Source organism: Calonectris borealis, chromosome 2, assembly GCF_964195595.1.
Source record: "Calonectris borealis chromosome 2, bCalBor7.hap1.2, whole genome shotgun sequence".
NCBI classification, from domain to species: Eukaryota; Metazoa; Chordata; class Aves; order Procellariiformes; family Procellariidae; genus Calonectris; species Calonectris borealis.
Window position 1 is genome coordinate 465,378 of NC_134313.1, and position 16,415 is coordinate 481,792.

The window sequence follows — 16,415 nt, forward strand, 5'->3', positions numbered from 1 at the left end:
TACACGAGACATGCAAACATGCCCACGTCAGCTGCGTGCACACGCAACAGGAGCACACAGGCTCCACGCGTACGCGCAGCCACAGCAGCCGCGCACCCCGGGGTGCACACTCCTCCGTGGCCAGAGCACCTCCGAGCAGTGCGCACCCACCGAGCCCCCGCACGCACACCGTGGCACACGCCACGGGCAGAGTCCCTGTGCACGGGGTTGCTGTGCACACTTATACGCGGCTGCACCTCGCAGCGGGGCCCTGACACGTTTGCCCAGGAGGTCGTGCAGCCCCACGCGCAGCATCCCGCAGCCCCAGCAGTGTCCCCGTCACCCCCCACTCGACCTGCGTGGACGGGCTCCCACAGGGCAGAACGGGTGGAGGGCCACGCCAGGGCCAGCAGGCGGGCGAGGGGTGATTCGCGGCGACCTCTGCACCAGCACCACACGCTCCGGGGATCCCCGGCCTCCCCTCGCCGGCAACCAGCCCCGGCCGCGGGGACACAGCTGCCCCCGGGGCGGGCTGTCCCCGCGGCGGGGATGCCCTGCCCGTAGCCCCGCACCCGCCCGCCCGGCCCGGCCCCACGCACCCCCGCGGTCTCTCCGCCGGCCCTCGGCTCCCGCCCGCGCAGGGTCCGGGGCCACGGACACGGGCACGGACGCGGGCGCGGACACGGAGACGCACCGGAGCCTCCCCGGCGCCCCCCGCCCCGCCGGGCTGTCCCGACACTCACCCGTCGGCGGAGCCGGGCGTCCATGGGGCCGGGCCGGGCCGGGGGGGCTCCACCGCCCCCGCTACCCGCCGCGCCGCCGGGCCATCGCGGGGGCCGAGCCGGCGGGCGGAGCCGGGGCGCGGGGACGCGCGGGGGAACCCGGCTCGGCCCGGCCCGTGCGGAGCGGCGGAGCGGAGCGGAGCGGAGCGGAGCTCGGACCCCGTTACCGGCGCCCGGGCATCGCCCGCCCCGGTCCCGCCGCCGCCTTTGTGCGCTGCGCCCCGCGGCCGGGCGGTGCGGGGGGACGCGGCGGCCCCGGGCGGCCCCGGGCGGCCCCGGGCGGGCGGGACCCTCCGGCGCGGCTTGGCACGGCTCGGCTCGGCACGGCACCGGCACGGCTCGGCTCGGCGCGGCGGGGCTGACCCCGCCGCACACCCCGCTGGTACAATACGGCCGCCCGCGTTAACCCTTTGCGCGCCGAACGGCGCCGTTACCGGGGAAACCCCCGGGGACTCGCAGCCATCCCGCGCGGGGGGAGGGGAGCAGCGCCGTTCCCACCACCCGCCCCGCGCGGCGCTGCCCCCGGGGGAGCAGCCCGGCCCCCCCGCACCTGCCGCCGCCCGCACCTGCTCCCGCACCGGCACCGGCTGGAGAGGGCAGGATCCGTCCCTGACCCGGGCGGCGCCTGCCCCGCACCCGTGCACGCACTGCATCCCCTGCGTGCCTGCACCCGCAGCCCCACGGCAGCACAGCCCCACGGCGGCACAGCCCACGGCAGCACAGCCCCACGGCAGCACAGCCCCACGGCGGCACAGCCCACGGCAGCACAGCCCCACGGCGGCACAGCCCCACGGCGGCACAGCCCACGGCAGCACAGCCCCACGGTGGCACAGCCCCACGGCGGCACAGCCCACGGCAGCACAGCCCCACGACGGCACAGCCCCACGGCGGCACAGCCCACGGCAGCACAGCCCCACGGCGGCACAGCCCCACGGCAGCACAGCCCCACGGCAGCACAGCCCCACGGCGGCACAGCCCCACGGCGGCACAGCCCCACGGCGGCACAGCCCCACCGCGGCACAGCCCCACGGCGGCACAGCCCCACGGCAGCACAGGCCCGTACCGGCGCAGCCCCACAGCGGCACAGCCCCTCAGTAGCACAGCCCCTCCGGGGTGCACGCACACCCCGCCCCAGCTTCGGCCCCCCAGATCATGGCGCTGCCAGCCAGAGCTGCAGGCATGGCCCCACGCCCCGGCTGCTTTGCGGGTGCGGGGTGTCCTCAGCCGGGGCGGGTGGGCTCGGCGGAGCAGGGCAGGGATGGGGCTGGGCTGCAGAGATGCTACGGCAAAGCCCACCACCCGCCTCCCCCGGAGAGCCAGGGCCCTCCAGGCCTGGAGCTCAGGGACCCCCTCCTGCCTCTGCCCTGGATGCAGGAGGGGCTGGGGGGGCAAGGGGCTGCCAGAGGTGCCAGGGTGGGGGTCTGCTCCTCTCCGTGGTGCACGTGGTGCGAGCCCCATCCTCAGCTTGCCTGGACCCAGGTCCGGCACAGGGGCCCCACAGCTGGCGAGACGACCTCCAGGGCGGGTGTCCTGCCCCGCACAAAGGAGCAGGTGCCCCTTGCCGGGCCCCGGGGAGCCCAGGGGCCGCTGCAAGGAGCGTCGCACTGCGCTGATGGATGGGGCTCCCTTGGGCTTTCCTGAAAGCAGCCAGGGGCTTTGTCTGTTTGGCTGCTGGAGACGCTGCAGGGAATTAGCATATCCTGGGCTCTCCTGCAGCACCGCATCATCTTCCCGGCTTGGCTCCAGTGACTTCCTGCTGCCAGCAGCGAGGAGCTCAGCACCCAGCGCTGGATGCATGCACGGGTGCCCTGCCGAGGTGTGGGCTCCCCTGCGTGCTCTGGGCATCCCCACCGGGCTGACCAGGCAGGAGCTGGGCCTGGCTGATAGTGCTGAGCACCTAGGTGCTCCCGGTTGCTTCTATGCTGGGGGAGATGTTGGTCCGCTGAGCACCACACAGAGGGGCTGGCCTGGGGGGCTGCTCCCCTTGCCTGCTGCCTTGAGCCCCATGGCTCTGTCCACCACCTCCAGCAGCGCAGCTCCCACCCTCCTCCCTGCTGCCCCACGGGGAGCACACACAAGCCTCGGGACTGCCAGGCTCAGCCACTGCACTGGCGAGGCACCCCGGGCACCCCACAGCACCCGGCCAGGAGCCCGCATGGCAGGGGCTGGGCAGGGGGCAATGAGCCGGCTCCTTCGGTGGAGCAACTTGCTGCCTCCTGTCCTGCGCGCCTGCCAGGAGCTCGCCTGGCACGCTCCGCAGCCCCAGGTACCGGGCTGGGGGTGGCACGGGCGCCCCGGGCAGAGGGAGCCCAGCGCGGGGCACTGGGCGAGAGCGGTCGGCTGGAATCCGCAGCCTCAGATCCCGGGAGCCGGGTGGGTTTCTCCTCGGCCTCGGCTTTGTCTGTGCCGGGGCCGGGATGAATGGCCCTTTCAGTTTGTGCTGTCATGTGTGCGGAGGGAGCCCGTGTGCTGGCCAGGCCCAGAACAAAAGGAGCCGGCGAGGGACTGTTCGCAGGGCGGCGAGGAGGGGCTGGCCAGGGCAGCCCCCGCCGCCGGGTGCTCCCGCTACTGCTCCGCGCAGACGAGGTGGCGGGAGCTGGCGGCCTGTGCCGGCCGGAGGCTGGGGAAGGACACACACTCGCTAGCGCTCTCCTGGCTCCAGGCAGGGGGGCGGCGAGCAGAGGGGCACGAGGTCTGGACAGCGGGGACACCATTGCACATGCCTGGGCAGGGGGATACCCCTCGAATGGCTGCACACACTTCGCCTGGGCAGAGGGACATGGCTGCACACACCTTGCATGGCCACATGCCCCGTGCATGGTTGCACACTCCTTGCATGGCTGCACACCCCTCACCTGGGCAGGGGGACACGGCTGCACACAGCCTGTGCACGGCTGCACACCCTGTGCATGGCTGTACACCCCTCGCATGGATGCATACTCCTCAGCTGGGCAGGGGGACACGGCTGCACACCCCCCGTGCACGGCTGCACACCCCGGGCATGGCTGTACACCCCTCGCATGGATGCATACTCCTCAGCTGGGCAGGGGGACACGGCTGCACACACCCCGTGCATGGCTGTACACCCCTCGCATGGATGCATACTCCTCACCTGGGCAGGAGGACACGGCTGCACACCCCCCGTGCATGGCTGCACACCCCGTGCACGGCTGGGCGAGCAGTCGGGCTGGGGAGCAGGAACGGGGACATGGGACCCTGCCTGGCCCGCGGGTATCACCAGCAGGTTTGCAGGGCTGTGCCGAAGGGTCTCCCAGCTGGCCATGGCCAGGCACCATCCTCCCTTCCAGGGACTAAGACCTCACCAGCCTCGGTGGAGACGTGGGCTAGGTCCTGCCTGGCTCTGAGCAGTTCTGCCGGCTGCTGCGCACCCAGGGACGAGCCCATTACCTGCAGGGCAGGGTCGGGCTCCGGCAGGGTGGGCAGCCTCTTCTCCATAGCATCCAGCCAGTGCCGCAGGGCCAGCAGCTGCTCGTGCACTTCCAGCCTCCGCTCTGTCCACTCGCCCTGCTGCCACGCTCTGGGGAGACAGCGGGGACACGCTGGGCTGCAGGGCTGCACAGCCGCCACCTCCCCTGCCTGGCACCGCACTGAGCCCCAGCCTCTGCCGCCTGCCCTGCTCGGACCTCTGCCAAGGGGCATCTCTGCCCGGGACCCCCTCGGCTGCTCTTGCATGGGAGAGGGATGAAATGGTGCCCAGGGCTGCCAGCACCTCTCTGCCTGCAGCGCCTGCCTCTCCCCCGCGCTGCTCTGGGGAGAGGGTGGCTCTACGAGTCTGGGGACCAGGGAACCAGGGGCATAAGGACCCCACAGGCAACCCCACCATGAGCACCCCATGCACCCGACCGGCCGGCCAGTGTGGACGCCAGGGCAGGCAGCTCTGCGGCTCTGCTCCCAGGAGACTCCGGACACCCCTCGCAGGCTCCATGCTCCATAACCAGCCTTGCATCCCAGCCTGCCGGCGCGGCCGGTGCCCACTCAGCCACATCTGCCCCTGCCTTGCCCAGCACCAGTCCCCGCACACCGGGGGCAGGCACCCCCGAGCCGCCCCCAGCCCCGTGTGCCCCTTGGCAGGGGACGCCTGGCAAGGGGAGTGCTCCCGGGGCTGACGGCCTCGGCCGGGTTCACTGCTGGCGCCTCTCCCCGAGTCCGTGCCATTGGCGAGATAAACCCAGCACCATCCCCATGGCCCCCAGCTCCCCATGCCCGCACCCAGTGCTCGCGGCTGTGCCTGGTCCCATCCCTGCTCGCCCTGGGGGGGATGTTTCCCTGCACCCTCCCCATCCCGGTGGCTGACCCAGACCCCTGGGGCAGTGCAGGATTCATCCCCGCTCCCATCATCGTGGTGCAGATGCCCACGCACGCACATGCAGACCCCAGCCCTGACCTGCCCTGACAAGGCGCCTCGGCTTGTTGCGCTGCACCCAGCGGCACCCGTACCTCTCCATCTCCCTGTCCGGCGACGACCCCTCCATGCTCTTTCCGGAGAGACCGGCATCATCCACAGCACAGCACTTCTGCAAGGAGAGCAGAGGGACGGGCGTGACGGGGTGTCAGGACCTGGCAGAGGGGCAGGAGGACGAGGCTCCGCCAGGCCCCCCTGGCACACCCGCGCAGACGTCTCGGGGTGTCGCTGTATCCCCCTCACAGACTGCCCTTCCCACAGAGGGGCAGCCGCCGGCCCACCCTCACCAGCCAGGGCAGAGCACCCCTGGCCGGGACCCCTGACCCTTCCAGCCGTCGCCTGCCAGCCATTGCCGGTACCTGCGGGTTTTGGCTCTGCTCGTCTCGGTCTCCTCTGCTGGGATGAGCACCACTCGACGCAGCAGCTCCCGCAGCACTCCCGAATTTCCCCAACCCTTTTTTACCCGGGATTGCTCCCAGATCTCACTTGCTGCCAGCTACACCTGCCAGTCCCTTCGGCCCGTTTGGGTCACTGGTCCCCAATGTCCCTACATCTGCCCCTCGCAGGGCCATGTGCTGCAGAGCCCATGGTCCGGTACCTGGCTGAGCCCAAACTGGGCCACGGCAAACTGACCCACAGCGCTTCCCAGCCTGACCAGGGGCTCCACCGCTTGCCTGCTTCGTACTTCCACCGTCCCCACAACCACCCCATTCCCCCAGCCCCACGCACAGGATCAGGCCCCTCTGCCCCAGCACGGCTGGAGGCCAGGCAGTATCTGCCGGAGGCAGCAGGTCTCGGGGAGGCAGGACGTGGGAGCCGGCGAGAGAGGATCATCCTGGTTTTGGGGCTTTTCCAGCATTATGGGTTGAACCCGAATCAGCCTCAGGCACCCTGTGCACCCTCGGAGCACCCTGGACAGTGGAGCCGGCCCACTGCAGAGGCACAGAGCAACGGCATCTCGGACACAAAGAAAAGGCACGGGGATGGGCAGCGCCCCTCGAACCACGGCAGCCAGCGCCCCGGAGCAGCCCGCAGAGCCCGTTGCACGTGGCCGTGCACAGACAGCACACGTGGCCCCGTGGCATGTTTCTGGGCACACATGACCACCTGCGGCACCCTGCTCCTGCACGTGCTGGGGCAAACAAGGGGCTGCATTAACAGAGCCCTGTGGGGAGCGTGGCGTGCCAAGGCCATTCACCACGGTTTGCCAAGAGCCTGCAGGTACGGCAGGAGCTGCCGCCCTCAGGCACCGGCAGCGGGGCTCAGCCTGCTCCAGGCTGGGACACCAGCAGAGCTGAGCCAGGGCACCCCAGGGAGGTCCAGCCACGGCACGGGTGCCGCGTGGGGCTGGCAGGGGCAAAGCCACGCTGCGCAGGAGAGGCAGTCCCCCCAGCACCTTCGAGCTGCACCCTTTCTCCCCCTCTCTCTTCCCCAAGATGCAGCCCAGCTTAGGGAGACGCGGTGCCGCGGGCGCCTGCCCTCTGACTCCCCCCGCCGCCTCCCCCCCCAGCTCCCTCGGGGACCAGCGTTTCCCAGCAGAAACCTCCTTTGCTTCTGTGCCAGCACCAGAAGGGCCGGGATGGCACGGCTGCAGTCGTAAAGATAACGTTATCAGCCCTGCGAGCCTTTCTCTTGCAGCACTGCGGGGAGAGGCACCTGCCGGAGCTCGCCAACCCAGGAACCATGTTTGCGGAAGACACCCCCAAGGTCACCTCTGGCTGCGCCTCCTGCTGCGAGCAGCCGCCCAAGCCGTTGGAGGCTTCCCAGGGCCCTGGCTCTGCCACCAGCCGGCTCGGAGCCCGCGCACCTTGTGCAGAGCCTGCAGCCGTTCCAGGCTCCGGTGCTGCGAGCCCAGCTGCTTTGCTGCAACAAGGAGAACGAGATGCCCCGTAAAAACAAGGCTAGGAGCAATGCCTCTCTGCACGGGCACGGAGACAGGGGGAGGATGAAGATGCCAGCGGCTGCCCCGTGCCCCAGCAGAGAAGCCGGGTTTGCAGGAGGGTTCACACTGTGCCTGTACCTGAAGGCCGAGGGAGATGCACACCCCCCCACACAGTCCTGGGAGTCCTGCTGTTAATTAACCTGTTATTAACCTTGGTAGCACTTTGCCAGGTCACCTGGGTGAGGATAACGAGGGGGAGCAGTCCACGATGCTGCAGATGCCGCTGGGAATCCCACAGAGGGAAACGGGAAAGTGCACGGTGCCAGCGGCCGGAGCCCTGGAGAGGCTGGAGGAGCCCAGCGCGGGTGATGCACGTGCTGCAGCAAGCAGCAGGGTCTGGGACGGGCTCCAGGCTGCAGCAAGGCACCGCATGCAGCAGGAGGAGGAAGGGGAGATGCAGCCAGCTCTGACGCTTTCGTCGGAGGACCAAGGGAGGCGACGTGAGCGGACCCCTGGTTCGTTTTAGCCAGGGCACTGCGAGGGCGGCTGCTGAGGTGTGGGAACGAAAGTGCAGGTACTGCCAGAAAGGCTGCGGGAGCAGGAGGTAAAGCGTGAACACGGGTTACGGTGGTGCCACGAAGATGGTGATGAGCACAAGACCTGAGCAAGGACAGGTTGACCACATGGCCAAGACGTTGTGCACAGCTGAGGACCACAGGCTTGATAAACGGGAGATAAAACCAATTTGATGCAGAAGCCACGCAGCGATGCTGCCCCAGCCGGCCCCAGTGGCAGCCCTGGACAAGGTGCCAGTAACGTGGCGGGGCAGGACCAGCAGCGCGCCCAGTGCTTGGCAGAAAAGGGGGCTGGACGGGCCTGGGGGTCTCTGGGAGGAAGCAGTGACTGATGCAGCTGCTGAGGAAGGCGCAGCGGGCAGGGGTCTGGTCAGAAACTGTGCCAGAAGCGGCAGCAAATTGCCAAGAAAAGGGGAAGCAGAGTCGGGCTGGTGCCTGGTGCCTGCTCCTGCAGCCCGCCCATGCCAGCCTTGGCTGCGCACGGAGAGGCTCCCGAGCCTCGTGCTGTGCCCGTCTGCGCTGGAGCGCAGGTCGCAGCCTCACGAGCCTCCCCATGGCTGCAGGGTTCGGGATCCGGGCTGCAGCGCACCGTTACGGCTCCGCGGTGCGTGTAAGCAAGCAATTTGCTTCACACCGGCTGCAGCCGCAGAGCCGCAGCATCGGGCCCCAATAAACCTGCACTTCTTGGCCTCGTGCTGCGGGCAGGTCCCACTAAGCACCGTCAGGGCCCTGGGGACGCACACCAGGGATGGCGCGTCCTCACGGGGACAGGATAGGACCCCTCTGCACTGCAAGGGGATGCGAGGACACATCCTGGCAAGGCTTTTCCTCCCGTAGGCACAAACCAGGTTCCCGGGGCAGGAGCGAGACCTGCTGCTGGGCATGCAGGGGAGCAAGAGTGAGGGCAGTGCAGCAGCGGGGGGTATGGGGCAAACGGGGGTGTGGGGCGAACGAGGTCACAGCAAAAGGCAGCGTTTGTCCTCAGGGCTGCAGAGTCAGAGCTGAACAGAGCTGTGAAAGGGGCTGCCTGGGCAGAGAGGAGCCAGGAGGGATGAGCTCCCCAGGGATTAAGGGTATCAGACACTGGGGGATGCTCACCCAGAAGGTCAAGAAGAGATGGACTTGTTCACGCCCCGAAAACTGAGTAAATACAGAAAAAGGACCATATTCCACCGTGCTGGAAAGGGAGAGTGGCAGTCTCTGCTCGGCTGAAGTGCCAGCAAGGCTCCGGCACATCAGAGGTGCTCCCCAGCACGTGCGCTCGCTGCAGACCCTGTGTGCATGATGCCATCTGCCACAGTGGGACTCCACAGGCCCACGCACGCCACAGACGGGGCCACTTGCCCCCGGAGCTGGTGCTGGTGCCCCTCACCAGCTGGCCAAGCCACAGGCTGCATTTCAGCTCCCTCCTCCCCCGGGACCAGGCGAGCGTCCAGGGGAGGGACTGGGACGGTGCGGCTGGGGGCACCGAGGCACCCAGGGTCATGGCAGCTCCGGTGCAGACCGGTGCAGTTATCCACAGAGCGGCACCCATGGTCCCGCAGCCCTCCTGCCCCACACCGCTGGTCCCTGGCCGCGTGTGCCCTGCGTATGAGCCCTCATCCCGGGCAGGGCTGCAATGCCCGCAGCACATGGCACCAGCCCTGTTGCCGGAACCCACGCCGCTGGGGAGCTGGAGGATGCTGCCGCAGGTGGGTGGCGGACAACAGGACAGGGAGGCCTGACCACAGCGTCTGCGGTGAGAAAAGCTCTTCCAGCAACAGAGCTCAAACCCAGCCTGGGCTGGCAGGGCTGGAGCCCCAGCTATTGCTGCCAGCCTGTCCCAGACATGGCATGGCGTCACGCCTGCACAGGCAGGACTGGCCGCCCGAGTTCTGGGGACATGCCGAGAGACACGAGACAACGAGGAGCAGCAAACCCCAAACCAGTGCAGGGGTGCCCGCGCGCTGGGTGCTGCACGCGCCTGCAACGGCAACAGCCGCGAGGGTCCCCGCAGCCACCGCCTACCCCAGCACATTGGGGGTGGATCCGGAGCAGCCCCCAGCCCCAGCTCGGCTGCCGTCCCGGGACAGCCACCAGGCACAGCGGGCTGCGCCGGCTACACCCTGGGACACGACAGCTGGAACAAACGGATTTGGAGCTGCCTGACAGCAGCGACGCGGTGCCTCAGGAGGGAGGCACCGGTCCCCGCACCGCGCTGCCTGCACGGCCCCACCATGGCTGCATGGCTTGGAGCGACCCGAGGCTGCTCGGCACCACCACCATTCCCACCGTGGACACCCTGGCTGCGCGCCCAGCGGTGCCCCAGCCTGCAGAGCTGCCCGGTGCCCAGTGGGATGGGCGATGCGCTGGCTGCAGCTCTGGAGCAGGCTCCCGGGCAAGCAGCACCATTGCCCGGCTCGCACCCCCGGGACCTGCAGCAAGGACAGAGGTGGATTCACCAGCCCAGCCGACACCAGCCTCCCGCGCAGACCGCGCCGGGCCATTCAACAGCACAGAGATGCGGGCGTGTTACCACCGGGCAGTGCTGCCCTTGGCACACATCGGGATTTCGCTGGGGCGAGGCGGGCACCTGCCTGCAGCGATGCGGGCTCCGTGCCCCACGGCAGCGGTGGGGCCTGGGGGTGTCTCGAGGTCCCTGCACACGTGGAGGAAGCGGAGCTGGGCAGCTTATCTCCCCAAAAAAAGGTTCAGTGCCCCAGCGAGGGGGGGGCGTGGGAGAGGCTGGTTCGGCTTTGTGGCTGCTGGGTAAGCTGTACGGAGAGTTCCCAGAGCGGCGCACTGCGGGCTGGAGCCAGCAGTGCCCGGGGCTGGCAGCTGGTGTGTGCCAGCAGGGCCAAGTCAGCTGCCACGGCCCCGCTTGGGATGGCAGCTACGGGTCCCACACGCTCAGAGGTGGCTACTGTGGCAGTATGGGGCGCTACGGTTGACGGTGCCGCCGTTCATGCAGTGACGGGCGAGGACCCACTCACTCAGGCCGTGAGAAACCATCCCCACCGCAGGGCCGTGGCACGCACGGTGCCTGGGCATAGCCCAACTCAGCCACAGCACACCTGGGAGCGCCGCGCAGCGCACCCACCCAGCAAGCATCCTGACGGTCCCGCCAGCGCCGTGTGTGAGCCGGTGACAGGCTGTTTGCAAATGCCTGTGTGTGCTGGGTGGCTGCTGGGGGTCAAGGGAGCCCTTCCAGGGCTAAGAGCCACGACCAGCGCAGCGTTCAGCACTTCGCATGCCACCGCCCCACGGCTTTAACGCTACGCGACAGTTTAGCTCGGAGGGCCTGCAAGGGGTGAACTCTGGCCCGCGCGTCAGCAGGGTGAGCTAAGCTGCAGTGCATTAAAAACGGGAATATAATAGAGTTATCCATCATAATTAGCCTGGCCCAATTACACGCTCGCTCAGCACGCAGTGCAGCTCCGTGGCAGCTGACGCTGCTCATGGCCGAGCTGCTGCTCTGCCTCGCCCGGCTGCCGCCCCGTCACTCCCTCACGCAGTGCGCGGGCTCAGCCAGCCGTGCCAAGGCCGACAGGGCGGCAGAGACCGGCCCTCTCCACCGCGTCAACCAGGAGGGCGCGACGGGATGGGGCAGCCCTGCCAGCCCCTGCCGCGGCTCTGCCCCAGCCCCGCTGCTCGCTCACCACCCCGGCGCAGCAGGGCTGGAGCTCACGGGGCTTGGCCAAATCCTGCCCCACAGACCCCAGCTCCCCTTGCAACCGGCCCTCTACTGCCCAGGGGTACGGCAGCACGGGGACGGGGGGCTGTTTCCCCTACACAGCGCATTTCTCCTCCCTGAGCCCTCGGCAGCACCATGCTGCGTGATTTGGCTGTGACTGCTTTGGGGACCAGCTAAAGGCTGAGCCACTGCCAGCCCCGGGGCAGGTCCCCAGCTCCCCGCTTGCCATCGTACCGCCTGTGCCGAGCCCGGCTGATGCCCAGTCCAGCCACGTGCCGCCTGTCAGCTCCACACCAACACCGCCCGTGCCCATGGGAAGCCAGGCGGCTCTGGGGCGAGTGCACGGGAGGCAGATGCTGCCCACGGGAAGGGGCTTTGGGAGGGCCGGGGCGTCCTGGGGGAGCAGGAGGGTGACGTGGAGTGGCACGAGGCAGCTGGAACGGCTCCACAGATGAGGGAGGCCACGCCAGGCAGGAGGACAGGCCTTCCCCACGTGCTGCGCAGCTCGCCCCACGGCCGGCCCCACGGCACCGGGCTGCAGGCAGCCCCGTGTGCCCGGCAGGCACCTGGGAGCAGACAGCTTGGATGCACGGGGCGTCCCTCCCCACCTTGCCCCTTGCGCCCCACACCGGGGCCCGTCCCTTTGCCAGGCACCGCAGTGGGATCCCACCGCCCTGGCTCGCCCATCACCCCGGCCGGCGGAGCAGCTCCTGCCCGGTGCCAGCCCAGCACACCCAGCATCTCACCACGCCGGGGAGACTCCCCGCGCCAGGGCCAACATGGGCACAGGGCTCAGGGGCATGTGGGGGGGAAGGGGGTCCCCTCCAGCAAACTGGCACTGGTCCCAAAGCCTGGGCCCAGGGGATTCGCCCAGGAGCCGGGGGGTTTTCACCTCGGGAAGGGGAGCTGGACCCCACAGATGTCGTGGGGAGGCGAGGGGTTTCTAGCCCATGGAGTGGGGCTGGGCCACGGAGTTTAGCCCTGGATGCAGAGGGGTCTCGGTGGTCTCATGGGGTTTGTGAGAGGTGTCTGAGGGGGGATCAGGAATGTGGGGGGGAGCAGGGAATATCTGAGGGGACAGTGAGGTGGAGCACGGCCCCGGGCTGCCCATGCCACCCCAGGGTGCAGTCCTTGCTGCCCTCCCTGGGACCCCTCCTGAGCCCCGCTGCTGGGCACAGCAGCCTGTGACTGCCCCCAGCCCAGGGGACGCTGCCCCACACCGTCCCCCCACCCCGGCTGTGTCCAATGGCCGCATCCCGGTGCAGCCCACTGCAGGCAGGCAGGCCGGCGGGAGGGACGCTGCTGTTAATTGCAGACGCACAATGCAATTAACGTGCTCCCAAGCTGCTGCCATCTGCCCAGGCCAGCCCGGGCTCTCCCTGCTGCTACAGGGGCCGACACACTCCCAGCACAGTCCTGCTGCTCCCGGGCAGACCCCACCGGCCCCCAGACGTTGCATGGCGCAGGCGCTGCCCCTACGAGGTCCTGCGCAGCTCCGGTGCTCCCGGCGCGGTGCCTAGCGGGAGGCACTGCCGCAGGACGAGCCTCCCGGCTCGGGGAAACCCAGCCTGGGCAGAGCAGTGGCACATGGCTCGCAGGGCTGGAAAGACTCCTTGAGCTGTCCCAGTCCGTGCCAGCGAATCTCCTGAGTGGGCGCCTGCACCGACATCTCCCAGGTTTGCCCAGGCTGACCATAACGAATCCCGCTGTCTCACCGCCGGCCGGCTGCCTGGCCAGCTCACCCTCATCCCCCCCAGCCCCTCGTCCTCACAGCTGATCAGGGCCCCCGACCGCTGCCATCCCAGACGCGATGGCTCCTGCACTACCCGGCTAAGGGAGCACCCACGGCACAGCCTGCCCGCTCCGGGCAGCAGCACAGGGACGCGCGGCACAGAGCCCAAGGCACCGGTGTGCACAGCCCCGGCTCGCCCCGCTCGGACAGCAGCAGCACACATTGGCACAGGGTACGAGCACCTTGGGGGACAGTGGGCACTGCCCTGCCCAGAGCCCCGCCGCTGGCGGGACGGATCTGTCCCCGAGTGAAGGATGCAGCCTCAGAAGCCTCCACACCACCAGCTCTGCCCGCACACTGCTGCTCCCCATCCCCAAAACCAGGGACCCGCTGGCACAGGGCTGCAGCCTCCCGGGACAGGAGAGACCCCGGCCCCACTGCACCCACGCTCACCGCCACGCAAGGCAAACCCCGGGGCCGGGAGCACTGCCAGCCCAGGGCCCGTGAGCAGCTCTGGGGACAACCCCGCAGCCCTGCTCTGCGCCCGGCGGCGTGGCGCTGAGGGGATGGCTGGGCATGGCTGTGCACGAGCCTGGCATGCCGCTGCAGCGCCCTGGCATGCTCCACCACGACTCGCGCCAGCACGCACCCCGGACGGTACGGCCCACGGCACGAAGGTGCGGGAAGTGACCGGGAGCCCCCAGCCCACACCCGCAGAGGTGAGGCCGGGGCACGGCCACCCACGGGGAGCAGTGAGGGCGAACAGACCACGCGGAGCTGCCGGCTGGTTTCATAGGATCTCTTTTACTGACCTCGCTGGGGAGAGCCATGGGTCCATACTGCATGTTTTACAAACACTTCATGGTATATACAAGTCAGGTTTTAGTGTTTTGCCCCCAAAAAGAGATGCTTTTGGATTATTGATCAGCCCCAGCTGCCCTGATGAGAAATGATTGGGAAATCAGGGGAGCGCAGGGCCCCGAGGGAGTGGGAGCCCCAGCTCAGGCTGGGCTATGGTACAGAGTCGCCCACATTAGCATGTCATGCAAAAGCAAAACTGGATAATGAGAATAATAATAACGAATGCTGAGGAATAACATGACTCGATTTACATGTGGCAAATGAGAGCAGGTGGGAAGGAGGAGAGGCGCTGTGGAGATCCGCGGGTGAGCCGTGGCACCGTGCCGGGAGGCCGTCCCTCGGGAGGAGGGGGTGCACCACGGGGCACGCTAGCATGGGGCAAGGGGAGGGCCAGGCAAAACTGCACAGGTGCCTTTTGGGGGCTACGGCCCCGTGGGGGGCTGAGCGTGGGGGCTACGGCCCTGACAGCCCAAGCCGGCGTGGCCCTGCCACCGCTGCTTCACTTATTGCTTCAGCCCCTGCCCGGGGCCCCGGTGGAGCGTGGCGGGAGACGGGGGCTGTGTGCTGCCAGGGGGCAGGGGCAGCGGGTGGGCAGGGCACCCCACTGCCAGTCGGGGGGCCCTGGTGCCGCGGGGCAGCCCCCGCGCCTGGGCAGCGCGGCCCCCGGTCTCTGCCCAGGGACTCTGGCACGTGCAAAGGGAGAGGGAGCATGTCCCAGTGTCCTCAAGTGCGGTCCCACTTGCCCCAGGACGGGGGTACGGGCTCCATGGCAGCGGTGAGGGGAGTTGGGATGGACATCCAGCAACGCTAAAACAAAGTGAACAGAAAAGATGGGATGAGACACGGAGACTGGTCCATGAGATGAAGCCATCGAGCCCAGCCGGCAGTGCCGCGTGCCCGCCCCGCGCCAGCCTGCTCGTCCCGCGCTGCCTCAGCGAGCGACACCTCCTGACCGGGGCCAGCCCTCCCGCGGGTGGAGCAGCGGGGCACAGCACTGGTCTAGCACAACCACGGCTGGAAAGCCTTCACTGGGGGCAACTGTACCCAAACTCTACTTGGAGGAAAACAATGCCCGCTGGACATCTCAGTGTCACCGCCTGGAGAACGCAGCACCCAGCTAAAGCCCCAGCACCAGCCCAGCGAGCCGCAGGATGGCGGGGAACCCCGGCTCCAAAGAGAGAGACTGGAAAGGTTGGCGTTACCTGCGCTGGCAAGCACGGCCGAGAAGCTGCCACATCCCGGGCTCCTCTCGAGCCCATCCACGACTTGCTGATGTCGGAGACCCAGCTAAGGAACTCGCCCAGCGGCAAGGGGACTTCTTTGGTGGGACTGGAAAAAGACGTCTGCCAGAGAGAGAGCGCGTTATTGCGGGAGAAGGGAAGGAGAGGAAAACCAAGAGGAAAAGGATTACCACAAGGAAGAAAAGAGGAGTCCAGTTTTAGAGAGATCCGCCTTTTTCCTAACAAGAGAGCACGCCGGGCTGCTGCAGCATCCCACGACCCACCCTGCGCACGGAGGGTCCTGCGGCTTCCACACCCCTCAAGAGGGTCTGGAGAACCCCCGTGGTGAGGGGGGGGCGCGGCCGGGCAGTGGCTGGGGTCTGGGCACAGGAACCGCGCACGGAGCCGGGCTGGCTTTGGCAGAGCAGGCTCTGCTGAGCTCGGGCGCAGGCTCTGGCGGAGGCCTGTCAATTCGTTAAGCTACATCAGTGTTAAGAAATCAACCTTATCCAGAGCACTTCCCAGATACACAGAGAGACAGACAGACAGACAGGCAGCAGCAGGCACGGCCGCCGGCTAGAGGCGACACGAGCCACGCAGGCGGGGAGAGCCAGGCGCGGCGGGTGCGTCCCAGCAGGCGGGCGGGCTGGCGGAGGCAGCGGCGGACGCGCAGCGAAGCACCTCAGCGGGCGAAGCGGCGGAGCGGAGGCAGGTCCCTCCGCGCGGCGCGGAAGCACCAGGCAGCGCCAGCGCGCACTTACGGTCAGGGCACCAGCTCCGCGGCGCAGGGGTGGGGATGTGCTGGGAGGCCGAGCCAGGGAGCTGGGGCAGCTTGGGAGCCGGAGTGCAGAGCCCCCTCCTCGTTGCGCCAGGCCGAAGGCGGGTGGAAGGGGTCCAGGCAACAGCTCCGGGGCCGGTGTGGAGTGTTTGGCTGTCTGGCGCTGAGAGGCGGGGAGCCGCGATGTCCTCCTCCGTCCTGCCGGCACACCGGCTGTTGCGTGCCACGGGAACAGGGTCATCTCCTCCTTCGGGGTGCGGGGATGAAGCCGGCAAGGTTAATTACAAACGAGTTGCTAAGTGGTTAGATCAAAAAGATGGAACTGTTTTCCTGTTTTCCAGCTCTGCCTCGCGGTGTCCGAGCGGCTGGGTGGGATTGGCTCTGCAGAGGGCAGGAACGGCAGCAGGCTCCCGGGGCGGCAGATCTGGGAGGGTAGTGTGTTTTCTCTCTCATCTCTTAATATACAAATACTGTCAGAACAATCGTATATATTAATATATTAGTCTAGTC

The 16,415-nt window shown here is 68.3% G+C and overlaps 1 protein-coding gene and 1 long non-coding RNA gene across 2 annotated transcripts in view; both read right to left on the bottom strand.

The window, feature by feature from the left end:
- The window catches only part of PLEC (plectin), an 84,049-nt gene that overhangs the window by 21,491 nt on the left and 46,143 nt on the right, over positions 1-16,415 (bottom strand). Inside the window, exons 33-35 of the mRNA XM_075144518.1 lie at positions 6,992-7,047; positions 5,220-5,296; positions 4,085-4,299 (exon numbers count right to left, since the gene is read on the bottom strand). Coding sequence (XP_075000619.1) covers positions 4,085-4,299; positions 5,220-5,296; positions 6,992-7,047 — 348 coding nt within the window. The remainder of the gene's footprint in view (positions 1-4,084; positions 4,300-5,219; positions 5,297-6,991; positions 7,048-16,415) is intronic.
- On the bottom strand, positions 13,832-16,031 carry LOC142078459 (uncharacterized). Its single transcript, XR_012672200.1, has 3 exons — positions 15,889-16,031; positions 15,110-15,250; positions 13,832-14,714 (listed from the first exon to the last, which is right to left on the bottom strand). It is a non-coding gene; the product is annotated as an uncharacterized LOC142078459 (long non-coding RNA).